General features: G+C 39.5%; 2 protein-coding genes and 1 pseudogene across 2 annotated transcripts in view; all 3 read right to left on the minus strand.

The window, feature by feature from the left end:
• The window catches only part of LOC107752705 (tRNA-splicing endonuclease subunit Sen54-like), a 23,329-nt pseudogene extending 18,449 nt beyond the window's left edge, over positions 1 to 4,880 (minus strand).
• A 3,230-nt stretch (positions 4,881 to 8,110) lies between these two features.
• On the minus strand, positions 8,111 to 10,277 carry LOC107752706 (forkhead box protein J1-A-like). The gene is made up of 2 exons (XM_016568729.1): positions 10,234 to 10,277; positions 8,111 to 9,047 (listed from the first exon to the last, which is right to left on the minus strand). The coding sequence occupies exons 1-2, from the start codon at positions 10,275 to 10,277 to the stop codon at positions 8,282 to 8,284; spliced, it is 810 nt and encodes a 269-aa protein (XP_016424215.1). The 3' UTR covers positions 8,111 to 8,281.
• A 1,881-nt stretch (positions 10,278 to 12,158) lies between these two features.
• The window catches only part of LOC107752710 (forkhead box protein J1-A-like), a 5,328-nt gene continuing 3,634 nt past the window's right edge, over positions 12,159 to 13,852 (minus strand). Inside the window, exon 3 of the mRNA XM_016568733.1 lies at positions 12,159 to 13,176. Within this exon, the coding sequence (XP_016424219.1) occupies positions 12,328 to 13,176 (849 nt within the window). The 3' untranslated portion in view covers positions 12,159 to 12,327. The remainder of the gene's footprint in view (positions 13,177 to 13,852) is intronic.

A 13,852-nucleotide genomic window follows, 5' to 3' on the forward strand; every position in this document is an offset into this window, starting at 1 on the left:
GGGGGGGGGACGAACGCTGTAAGTGCATGTACTATAAATAACAAATGCAACAGTTAATTCAATATCATTTCAATAGATTATGTGAAAATTCGGACATTAGCAGCATTCAAAATTGCACGCTGGTAGGTGATACAGATACATTTGGTTTGGCTCCTTCATGACATACAGTATGAATGAAATCCAGACATACTACATTCATCATGTTGTCATTATCCCGTGACTTACAACATTAGTTGTGTCGCTTCACTGCCATTCACCAGTCCTCTCCTGTGGCCTCATGGGATAGTAAAGTGTTCATCAGATGCTCACTTCACAATCGCACCAGAAGCAGTAGGTCATCTGAGTACTTTCACTTACTTACCATTACTAACCATATTTTAGGTCCCTTAAAGGGATAGTTCATCCAAAAATGAAAATGTGATGTTTATCTGCTTACCCCCAGGGCATCCAAGATGTAGGTGACTTTGTTTCTTCAGTAGAACACATATGATGATTTTTAACTCCAGCCGTTGCAGTCTGTCAGTCGTATAATGCATGGCAATGGTAACAAAATTTATGAGAGTAAAAAAAACATGCACAGACAAATCCAAATTAAACCCTGCAGCTCGTGACGACACATTGATGTCCTAAGACACGAAACGATCGGTTTGTGCCAGAAACCGAACAGTATTTATATCATATTTTACCTCTAATACAGCACTATGTCCAACTGCTTTGAGCGCGCGCACGGCATCCGGTGCGTGAGGTGTGTACGCGCTCTGGCGAAGTTTACACAAGCGCCGGAAGTGATCTCTCGCGTGTATACGTCACTAATTGTTTACACAGTGCACAGTCATTGTAGGTACGACGGCTAATCAAAATGGTACTTACTTGCGCTTATCCGGATTGTTCAAACCGACTTAAAACTAAAAGATGAAGTTCTCTCGCGCGAACTCATTCGGGAGCGGTGACTTTCCACATATTCCCAACTTCTGAGCCTGCTCGCCTGAAGTTATGGTTGATTGCTCTTCGGCTGGATATCAACAAACCCATTAACGTAAACTACGCCAGAGCGCGTACACAACTCACGCACCGGATGCCGTGCGCGCGCCCAAAGGGGTAAGCAGATAAACATCACATTTTCATTTTTGGATGAACTATCCCTTTAATCCTGCCCAATACCTAAACTTAACAACTATCTTACTACTTATTAATAAGCAGCAAATTAGGAGTTTACTGAGGCTAAAGTCATAGTTAATAGTTAGTTAATAATGAGAATTGGTCCACAAACTAAAGTGTGACCACAACTTCAATCACACAAGGCTGGACTCCACAAGCGGGAACACACACAACATTGGAAATCCTTCATTTGAAACACATCTCGACTCATTAGCAACATGATAAACAGCATTATTAGAGAAGATTACAATGAGCAGTGCAAACAGCAGGAAATTGCTCTGTCATGGGGATCTTTTGCAGGCTCACCACCACCCCCAAACACCTACAAAAGAGCATCACAGCCCTGCGTAATGAATAAAGGGCCTCCCACCGTTTCACTACGTATTGTGTTCCCTATGCTCGCTCACTGTGTGTATTGCTCCCTAAGCTGGTGATGGATGTCAGATGTCAGTGTCTCACTAACAAAGAGACCGTGGATCTGAAAACACACACACCAGCCACCTACAACCCAGCATGTCATGGCCCACTGCTTCGCCTGACCTCCACGTCTCTGATATCAGCGTTCATGCGGTAATGATGCAGAGCGCAGCTTCATCGTGTAGACTTGTTGATTTTTGTCAAACAAGTACAATATCTCCCGTCTTTATGCATCATATAAAACCGAACATACAGTAAGCTGGCCAAAACATTATTACTCATCAGAAATGACCTTTCACATGCCTCTATTTCTGTGTACTGTAAATTAAATTAACGTCAGCATAAAAATGCAACCCATTTTATTTCCATAATCTTGTGTATTTTTCTGTGAAACGGGATGTTTAGCAAAAACTCTTTCTTTTTTTTGTCCAATGGGAATTGATTGGATAATGAAAATTAGTCTCTAAGTGGTAAGGTAAATGAAACTGTCATCTCAGCCAAAAAGGACAATTGTTTCAGAAGCAGAGCATGTTATTACCGTATATATACATGACCAGAGACATATAGAAAGTTAACAGGGCCAACTTATTAAAAAGAAGTTTGCCTAATTGTATTGAATGTTCACTTCTAGTTTCCCTCAAATCGTAAAAAACTAAACTAAACTAAACAGAAAGTTTATAATAAAAGGACACTTAAGTGAACTTAAAGAGAGACACTTTCATGACTTGTTTCTAACACACTTAAGTATACTTTAAAAAGTGCAGTTTGTAATAATGTCAAATTAAAAGTTTTACTTTAAAGTACATTTTAAATCATTATAGTTTTAATAATCATTGTCAAAACGCTCTAAAGTTCAGCTAATTGCATTTAATATAAATGTTGATTATAATTCATTTTTTTATTTTATTTCAATAAACATGCAATTAAAGGGATAGTTCACCCAAAAATGAAAATTACCCTGTGATTTACTCACCCTCAAGCCATCCTAGGTGTATATGACTTTCTTCTTTCAGATGAATCCAATAGGAGTTTTGTTTCAAAATGTCCTGGCTCTTCCAAGCTTTATAATGGCAGTGAATGGGTGTCGAGATTTTGAAGCAAAATAAAGTGCATCCATCCATCATAAAAAAGTGTTCCACACGGATCCGGGGGGTTAATAAAGGCCTTCTGAAGTGAAGCGAAATTTTTTACATTTTACAGGACGTTTTTTAATGTAACTCCAATTGGATTTGTCTGAAAGAAGAAAGTCAAATACACCTAGGATGGCTTGAGAGTGAGTAAATCATGGGGTAATTTTCATTATGTGTGAACTATCCCTTTACGTGTCTTAAAACATTACATTCAGTTTGCACTTAAAGGGATAGTTCACCCAAAAATGAAAATTAGCCCATTATTTACTCACCCTCAAGGCATCCTAGGTGTATATGGCTTCCTTCTTTCAGATGAACACAATCGGAGTTATATAAAAAATAGTCTTTGATCTTTCAAGCTATTTAATGGCACTCAGCGGGTGTTGCATGCATCAGTCCAAAAGAAGTGAAATAAAGCGCATCCGTCCATAATAAATAGTCTCTCACACGGCTCCGGGGGGTGAACAAAGGCCTCCTGTAGCGAATCGATGCATTTTTGTAAGAAAAATATCCATATTCAAAACGTAATAATCACTTTAATGTAGCTTGCGCCAACAGTTGTACACGGAAGCAGCTCCGGAGGATGCCTTGAGGGTGAGTAATTCATGGGCAAATTTTCATTTTTGGGTGAACTATCCCTTTAAGCATATTCTTTTAAAGTATATTATTTCCATATTAAGTACTCTTTTTTTAAAGTATGCTAAATTGTTTTTTTTTCCACAAAGGAACTTCATTGAATTGAAACTAGATATTCTTTATGGTTGTAAGTACATTGCTATATGGTTGCTAAGGGTATTCTGGTGGTTGTTAGGGTGTTGCTATGTGAAAACCATTAGTCTGATTGACTAGAAATGTAATAACTCACCTCTTCTCAGCATGCCACATTCATTCAGTTTTCAATACTTAGAGGTTTATTTAAATTGTATAAGAGTGTTCTAGATATAACGGTAATAGTGATAATAAAGGCCCCAATATACTTTAAGCGAAAATCAAAACTGGTGTGACTTCATCCCGGACAAAATCGGGCCAAAACAAAGTTTGTTTAGAGAGTGCGTGGACATGGACTGCTTTAACGATGTCCTTACTACCTTTTTGGGCTTTGAACGTTTCAGTTGCGTTGCTGTGTATGCAGGGTCAGAAAGCTCTCGGATTTCATCAAAAATATCTTCATTTGTGTTCTGAAGATGAACGAAGGTCTTACAGGTTTGGAACGACATGTGGGTGAGTAATTAATGACAGAATTTTAATTTTTAGGTGAACTAACCCTTTAACTGATGCTTTCTTACCGCTGTCATTTATTTTGTTATTGAGAGGAAAGCATGCAGCACATATTCCCATATTCATCTAAATGTCACTCTCAGCAGTGTGGATGGCGTTGGGATGTTCACTAACAGTAGGTATTTCCAACTTTTTTCATCCCTAAGAGAAGAAAGAAAAGAACTTCACTGTGAGCTGGTCATTTCATCAGGGTTATTTGGAGATGATTAAGGGCCACTTGGAGGTCAAATGATTTGGAAGAATAATCATTTATTTCCATTCTTAAGGGATTACCAGCTCAAATTAAATGGTTTATCTGACTTGCATTTTATAAATCTTCTTTACTGTGTAAAGTCACCTACATCTTGGATGGCCTGAGGCGGAGTAAATTAACAGCAAATTTTCATTTTTGGGGGAACTATCCCTTTAAGACACATTTTCAAGCACATAGTAAACCCTTGATAAGAAAGAAATAACATGTTTCCCTTTTCAGGCTCTACTCTGGAAGGTAAGTGCACTTTCACAAAGACATTCGGCATCACCTTAATAAATCTCAGTGGCCACCAGACCCCTGCCAACCCTCCCTAATCAAACCCCCCACCCCTGGCTGCAGGGACTGTTATGGACCCTTGCCCATTTTGTGCTCGGCCCTCATGACAATAGCACCAGTAGTTGCCCAGGAGACTGGCCTTTCACGGCCCATGTGATAAAAAAGATGTATTCGCTGCTCCTCTCCCTCTCTGCTTCACGCTCCACCCCCCGTCTCTTGTGTCTGGATGATGGGGATCGGTTGAGCACATGAGGGCTGTCCGAGACATCAGCGGCTCTTCTTGTGCTACACAGAAGCAGAATACCAATGGAGTTGTGCGGGAAACGGCGCAACCCCGTCCTGAAGCCACAGCTTGCCCAGTGGCTCATATTCACAACAATGTAGTAGCACTCCTCATCCCACAGTCTGACGTCTGACTCAACCGTCTGACAAACGGCCTCCCGTTACAGTAACCTCTTTGATATTTGCTCTCCTTTCTGAATGTTTTCTTTCACTGAATAACATTTCCCTGATGTGACGTCAAACAGACTTGAGAAAAATTCAGAATATGAGAATTGGCTCCATTTCAATCAGTGTGAATCTGAATAGAATTGGATAAAGAGCTTTTGCTGCCTATATTAAAGCCATAAAAATTGTTTTGTTGGTGTAGTTTGTAGTAACTTGATTCAGTGATTTCATAAAAATTTGGCCATAAAACCATTCGTTTTTTCAGGTTGCCATCTTTTAAAGTAAACAGGTATACACAAGATACTTTGTTTTAAAACATTTTGACAAAACATTAAAAATTATGTCATTAATTCTGACTATTTATTTAAATTAAAAATCAATAATGACCACATTTTTTAACAGCATTTTGGAAAAAATATTTTAATTTATTACATTTAATGAAAATTATATACGCCACCATTTAAATGTTTTGGGCCAGAAAGGATTTTTTTTAAATGTTTTTGTCTCTTATGCTCACCAAGGCTGCATTTATTTGATTAAAGAACTGAAAAAAACAGTAATAATGTGAAATAATATTAATTATTAAAATAACTGTTTTCCATTTTAATATATTTTGAACTGTAATTTATTCCTGTGATGCAAAGCTGAATTTTTAGTCTTCAGTGTCACATGATCCTTCAGAAATCATTCTAATGTGCTGATTTAAACCGTTAGATAGAATAGTTCAAAAGAATAGCATTATTTGGAAAAGATTTGTTTGTAACAATGTAAAAATCGGTACTGTTTTGTTCAAGTTAATGAATCCTGAATAAGACCCCAGTTTTGGTAGCGAATAAATTAATACTGTATGTGGAATCATAAACATTCATCATTAAGATCATCTAATGTTTCTGAAATAAGTTGCTTGTGTATGATGTTTGCAGGGAAACTGCACTGAAGAATGAAACCTTTATGAATTCTTAATTTCATTCCATTTTAATTCCACTTACTTAAATCAAAATTTCGATTCTTTTAAATTCAGTTTGAAAAAAAAAACATTCTCAGCTTAGGCTTGAAACACACAACCATTATTGCTTGGCTGTATTTTGATTACATTGGCTCTTACTTAGAAGCCTTTTTACACTTTTAGTTTTGAACATTGTTAGAGTGAAAGACAAAAGCAACAGGTTTAGCATTTCATCAGTGGACTCTCCTTACCTGTAGCTATCAGCAAGACTGCAGGATAATACCTGGATCTGGTTACAGGGCCTCTCATCTGACCAAGCCACCACATTATAATTACGAGTACACTTTACCTGGAAAGACTATTCCAGCTTGGATTGGTTATCCCAGAGCTTTCCTGAGAGGGGTGACAACCCAAAGGATATTTGTCAGTATACAGTATACAATATCCATCCTAAAGGTATTTATTTATTACATTTGGAACACATCTGGAATATTCTTCTTCTTTCTTTCATCGGATTTTGATCCAAACCATGTTGTTGACAGATTTTGTGAGCATCTCCCAACAAATGACTGTTCAGCATACAATGAAAACTTTTTATGAGGTCCAAACCAAGTGCTTCCCAGCTTCCCAATATGAAGGTCCTGTTGGTCTATGTAAAAGCACAGTGATATATGAGGGCGTGGGACGTCGTCCCCGTCAGACCCCACATGGGTCGAGCGAGGGCAGGCCTGACTGGAACTCTGGGGGGTACGAGAATCTCACTGAGCACAAACAAAGCCCTAAACACCCACCCCACACAGACAGCGACACCCTCAAAATAAGACAAGCAGAGAGATGCTTGTGTAAATCCCACACACACTGTCTCGCTCTATTTGACGTCCCTCCCATCGCATAATAAAAGCAAGAGCACAAATGGAGCGGAATTGAGCATGAACTGAGCAAAAGATGTCGCTCTGAGAAAACAATTCAGCTTTAGATCTTTTTGAAGCCCTTTACACAACACACACACACAACATGAGTTATCTGTCTTATATTTTAATCTGAAGTACAGTATGTTCAAATAGGCTAAACACTTTGTAGGCATCATTGTAGGTGTATCAGTGTTAATGGTCTAAATTAAGAAGATAAAAGTAGTCTTGACGTGAAATATCATTTGTATGATATCAGCGTAACACTCATAACACAATATGTGCGTGAAAGTGGTTAGATGTGCATGTAGAAATCTATCAGAGCCAGAATTCAGCTGCAAGAGAGAAAGTTTGGCACACACACGTTTACCAACCAAACAACCCAACATGGGCAGGAACCCCCAAATCCCATTCATTAAATTAGTGCAGTTACACTATCAAAATACACCATTGTCATCATATCAGCCATTCGGCGCTAAAAACAGCTCTTTTGTTGTCTATAAGCCCAAACAATTCAGTTTCATCCAAAAGTCCTGGTTTGGAGGACCCCAGGAACAGCACATTATGGATGTCTCCTTTATCTGGCACATCCAGTTCAGGTCTTGGAGCCTCCACCAATTAGCTGATGATATAAATGAGGTTGGACATCCAAAATATGTAGCCCTGGGGACTTCATGAGATCAACGGCACTTAACAGCATTAAACGCACTCTTAAAAATAAAGGTTCCGAAAGGAACCTTTTGCAATGCCAGAAGAACCACTTTTGGTTCCCCAAAGAACCTTTCAGTGAACAGCTCTTAAAACAACCATTATTTCTTAGTGTGAAGAATATCTTAATCATCCAAAGAACCTTTTTTTTTCACTATAAAGAACATTTTGTACCATGGAAAGATCCCATGGACATTAAAGGTTCTTTATGGAACCAAGAATGCCAATAAAGAACTTTTATTGTTCTTGTGTTCACTGAAAGTACATTGTTTGCCGTCGTAAGGTGGCGTGATGCACAATTTCATTTGCACAGTTGATTTAAAGTTCTGCTTCAGGAATTTGTTTGAATATGATAAAACTTGTATAACATGTTTGACTTCATCCACAAGGTGTTTGAACTGTTCATTTCTTAAATTATGTTCTGGTATGTAAATTTGAATGGTAAACAACAAGCTTGCATCTACTTCCAGTGCTGTCCGTACATGTTCAGTCTCCGAATCCCATGTTCCAAGCATTTGATAGATGATTTTAAGGACTCGCTGAGGAACTTGATTAGATTAGCTTTAATGCAGGTAGATAACATGTCAAATACAAAAACATAATCATAAAAATCAGTCTTAGAAATAGATACACTTTTAAAAATACATCTTCACGTGGGCTTCATGGAATCCAGCATGAAATCTTTGGGGGTAAACAGTCCGAACCCTCTTTGTTCTTTGACTTGTTTGTGCCTGAATCTCAAGTGTCACTAATGACCTCTTCAAAGGAGAGACTCGATCTTGCTGCTTAAGTCTCCTCCGAGAGAGTCTCCCAGGTCGAAGAGTTGATCGATGTTGACCGTTGAGCTACAGAGGAAGTCGGGACGGTTGCCTTCTTCCACTTCCGACCAGGGACTCTGGAGAAATGCAGTGGCCAGGAAGGTTTCCTCATCAAAGTCTGCTTCGCTGCTCCTCTGGGTTTCCATCAACACATGGCTCTCAATGACACCTCCAGGTGGTTCGAGGGGGCTGATATGGGTGCCTCTAACCATCAAGTCCTCATCTTGTGGTATAGGGCTCAACGGACCCCCTTCATTCAAGCTTAACTCTCCATTCAGGGCAGAGTCTAGCAGGGCGTCCCAGTCAAAGTTGCCCTTCAGGGAGCTTAAGTCCTCCTGCTCATCCATGGCCAGCAGTGGGGAGCTTGAACGTCGTGGAGCTTTGCTCCCACCAGTCCTGTGGGTGTACGGCTGTTTCCTCTTGCTCCCCTTCCCTGAGACCCAACAACTCAACATGGTGGCTTCAGCCAAACGAGGGTCCCAGTTCTGATCGGCTCCCGTGGCTTCCTCGAACTCTTTCAGGAGCTGCTGGGACTCGGGACTCACGCAAAGGTTTCTGGCCATCCCTGCGGTGGCTGCAGCTTGTCCAGCGTGAGAGTTCATCCTGAGGCGGTTCTGAAGAGCTGGGTTGATCTGCACAGGGGGCATCCTGCCTTTCTGAATGTTTTCTTTCACTGAATAACATTTCCCTTGTGTGACGTCAAACAGACTTGAGAAAAATTCAGAATATGAGAATTGGCTCCATTTCAATCAGTGTGAATCTGAATAGAATTGGATAAAGAGCTTTTGCTGCCTATATTAAAGCCATAAAAATTGTTTTGTTGGTGTAGTTTGTAGTAACTTGATTCAGTGATTTCATAAAAATTTGGCCATAAAACCATTCGTTTTTTCAGGTTGCCATCTTTTAAAGTAAACAGGTATACACAAGATACTTTGTTTTAAAACATTTTGACAAAACATTAAAAATTATGTCATTAATTCTGACTATTTATTTAAATTAAAAATCAATAATGACCACATTTTTTAACAGCATTTTGGAAAAAATATTTTAATTTATTACATTTAATGAAAATTATATACGCCACCATTTAAATGTTTTGGGCCAGAAAGGATTTTTTTTAAATGTTTTTGTCTCTTATGCTCACCAAGGCTGCATTTATTTGATTAAAGAACTGAAAAAAACAGTAATAATGTGAAATAATATTAAAATTTAAAATAACTGTTTTCCATTTTAATATATTTTGAACTGTAATTTATTCCTGTGATGCAAAGCTGAATTTTTAGTCTTCAGTGTCACATGATCCTTCAGAAATCATTCTAATGTGCTGATTTAAACCGTTAGATAGAATAGTTCAAAAGAATAGCATTATTTGGAAAAGATTTGTTTGTAACAATGTAAAAATCGGTACTGTTTTGGTCAAGTTAATGAATCCTGAATAAGACTATTAATTTCTTTGAAAAAAATAAATAAAAAATTGACCCCAGTTTTAGTAGCGAATAAATTAATACTGTATGTGGAATCATAAACATTCATCATTAAGATCATCTAATGTTTCTGAAATAAGTTGCTTGTGTATGATGTTTGCAGGGAAACTGCACTGAAGAATGAAACCTTTATGAATTCTTAATTTCATTCCATTTTAATTCCACTTACTTAAATCAAAATTTCGATTCTTTTAAATTCAGTTTGAAAAAAAAAAACATTCTCAGCTTAGGCTTGAAACACACAACCATTATTGCTTGGCTGTATTTTGATTACATTGGCTCTTACTTAGAAGCCTTTTTACACTTTTAGTTTTGAACATTGTTAGAGTGAAAGACAAAAGCAACAGGTTTAGCATTTCATCAGTGGACTCTCCTTACCTGTAGCTATCAGCAAGACTGCAGGATAATACCTGGATCTGGTTACAGGGCCTCTCATCTGACCAAGCCACCACATTATAATTACGAGTACACTTTACCTGGAAAGACTATTCCAGCTTGGATTGGTTATCCCAGAGCTTTCCTGAGAGGGGTGACAACCCAAAGGATATTTGTCAGTATACAGTATACAATATCCATCCTAAAGGTATTTATTTATTACATTTGGAACACATCTGGAATATTCTTCTTCTTTCTTTCATCGGATTTTGATCCAAACCATGTTGTTGACAGATTTTGTGAGCATCTCCCAACAAATGACTGTTCAGCATACAATGAAAACTTTTTATGAGGTCCAAACCAAGTGCTTCCCAGCTTCCCAATATGAAGGTCCTGTTGGTCTATGTAAAAGCACAGTGATATATGAGGGCGTGGGACGTCGTCCCCGTCAGACCCCACATGGGTCGAGCGAGGGTAGGCCTGACTGGAACTCTGGGGGGTACAAGAATCTCACTGAGCACAAACAAAGCCCTAAACACCCCCACACACAGAGAGCGACAGCCGCAAAATAAGACAAGCAGAGAGATGCTTGTGTAAATCACACACATACACTGTCTTGCTCTGTTTGACGTCCCTCCCATTGCATAATAAAAGCAAGAGCACAAATGGAGCGGAATTGAGCATGAACTGAGCAAAAGATGTCGCTCTGAGAAAACAATTCAGCTTTAGATCTTTTTGAAGCCCTTTACACAACACACACACACAACATGAGTTATCTGTCTTATATTTTAATCTGAAGTACAGTATGTTCAAATAGGCTAAACACTTTGTAGGCATCATTGTAGGTGTATCAGTGTTAATGGTCTAAATTAAGAAGATAAAAGTAGTCTTGACGTGAAATATCATTTGTATGATATCAGCGTAACACTCATAACACAATATGTGCGTGAAAGTGGTTAGATGTGCATGTAGAAATCTATCAGAGCCAGAATTCAGCTGCAAGAGAGAAAGTTTGGCACACACACGTTTACCAACCAAACAACCCAACATGGGCAGGAACCCCCAAATCCCATTCATTAAATTAGTGCAGTTACACTATCAAAATACACCATTGTCATCATATCAGCCATTCGGCGCTAAAAACAGCTCTTTTGTTGTCTATAAGCCCAAACAATTCAGTTTCATCCAAAAGTCCTGGTTTGGAGGACCCCAGGAACAGCACATTATGGATGTCTCCTTTATCTGGCACATCCAGTTCAGGTCTTGGAGCCTCCACCAATTAGCTGATGATATAAATCAGGTTGGACATCCAAAATATGTAGCCCTGGGGACTTCATGAGATCAACGGCACTTAACAGCATTAAACGCACTCTTAAAAATAAAGGTTCCGAAAGGAACCTTTTGCAATGCCAGAAGAACCACTTTTGGTTCCCCAAAGAACCTTCCAGTGAACAGCTCTTAAAACAACCATTATTTCTTAGTGTGAAGAATATCTTAATCATCCAAAGAACCTTTTTTTTTCACTATAAAGAACATTTTGTACCATGGAAAGATCCCATGGACATTAAAGGTTCTTTATGGAACCAAGAATGCCAATAAAGAACTTTTATTGTTCTTGTGTTCACTGAAAGTACATTGTTTGCCGTCGTAAGGTGGCGTGATGCACAATTTCATTTGCACAGTTGATTTAAAGTTCTGCTTCAGGAATTTGTTTGAATATGATAAAACTTGTATAACATGTTTGACTTCATCCACAAGGTGTTTGAACTGTTCATTTCTTAAATTATGTTCTGGTATGTAAATTTGAATGGTAAACAACAAGCTTGCATCTACTTCCAGTGCTGTCCGTACATGTTCAGTCTCCGAATCCCATGTTCCAAGCATTTGATAGATGATTTTAAGGACTCGCTGAGGAACTTGATTAGATTAGCTTTAATGCAGGTAGATAACGTGTCAAATACAAAAACATAATCATAAAAATCAGTCTTAGAAATAGATACACTTTTAAAAATACATCTTCACGTGGGCTTCATGGAATCCAGCATGAAATCTTTGGGGGTAAACAGTCCGAACCCTCTTTGTTCTTTGACTTGTTTGTGCCTGAATCTCAAGTGTCACTAATGACCTCTTCAAAGGAGAGACTCGATCTTGCTGCTTAAGTCTCCTCCGAGAGAGTCTCCCAGGTCGAAGAGTTGATCGATGTTGACCGTTGAGCTACAGAGGAAGTCGGGACGGTTGCCTTCTTCCACTTCCGACCAGGGACTCTGGAGAAATGCAGTGGCCAGGAAGGTTTCCTCATCAAAGTCTGCTTCGCTGCTCCTCTGGGTTTCCATCAACACATGGCTCTCAATGACACCTCCAGGTGGTTCGAGGGGGCTGATATGGGTGCCTCTAACCATCAAGTCCTCATCTTGTGGTATAGGGCTCAACGGACCCCCTTCATTCAAGCTTAACTCTCCATTCAGGGCAGAGTCTAGCAGGGCGTCCCAGTCAAAGTTGCCCTTCAGGGAGCTTAAGTCCTCCTGCTCGTCCATGGCCAGCAGTGGGGAACTTGAACGTCGTGGAGCTTTGCTCCCACCAGTCCTGTGGGTGTACGGCTGTTTCCTCTTGCTCCCCTTCCCTGAGACCCAACAACTCAACATGGTGGCTTCAGCCAAACGAGGGTCCCAGTTCTGATCGGCTCCCGTGACGTCCTCAAACTCTTTCAGGAGCTGTTGGGACTCAGGACTCACGCAAAGGTTTCTGGCCATCCCTGTAGTGGCTGCAGTTTGTCCAGCGTGAGAGCTCATCCTGAGGTGGTTCTGAAGAGCTGGGTTGATCTGCACAGGGGGCATCCTGCGCTTCTTGTAGGCACCGTTGAGGAGGCGTTCTGCGTACTGGGGGTCGATCTTCCAGAACCCACCTTTGCCTGGCTCATCCTTTTGTCTTGGGACTTTTATAAAGCATTTGTTCAGCGACAGGTTGTGGCGGATGGAATTCTGCAATGATGAAGGAGAAGGCCTGTATTTCAACTGTGTATTGGAGTTTGCCATTATCATGATGCACTTAAAGGGATAGTTCACCCAAAAATGAAAATTCTGTCATTAATTACTCACCCTCATGTCGTTTCAAACCCGTAAGACATTCGTTCATCTTCGTAACACAAATTAAGATATTTTTGATGGAATCTGAGAGCTCTCTGACCCTCCCATAGACAGCAACACAACTGAAATGTTCCCAAGTCCAGAAACGTAGCAAGGAGATCTATAAAATAATCCATGTGACATCAGGGGTTCAACCGCAAATATACAAAGCTACGAGAATACTTTTGTGCGCAAAAGAAAAAATATAACAACTTTATTCAACAATTCGTCTCCTCCGCATCACCCTGGTGCCATTTTGGAGAATGTCAGCTGGACGTAAACAGCGTATGCTGTTCTGTGTCAGCTGCGTCACGCCGGATCTGTTTACTATGTGTTTACGCTTTGATTTGAACGAAAACAACGTATCCGTGTGGTATGGCTGACACAGAACAACATACGCTGTTTGTGTTCAGTGGATACTCTCCAAAATGGCGCTAGGGTGATGCGGAGGAGACAAATTGTTGAATAAAGTCTTTTTTTTTTCTTTTGCATACAAAAAGTATTCTCGTAGCTTTGTAAAATTACGGTTGAA

The sequence above is a fragment of the Sinocyclocheilus rhinocerous genome, unplaced genomic scaffold, assembly GCF_001515625.1.
Source record: "Sinocyclocheilus rhinocerous isolate Xijiao unplaced genomic scaffold, SAMN03320098_v1.1 scaffold441, whole genome shotgun sequence".
NCBI classification, from domain to species: domain Eukaryota; kingdom Metazoa; phylum Chordata; class Actinopteri; order Cypriniformes; family Cyprinidae; genus Sinocyclocheilus; species Sinocyclocheilus rhinocerous.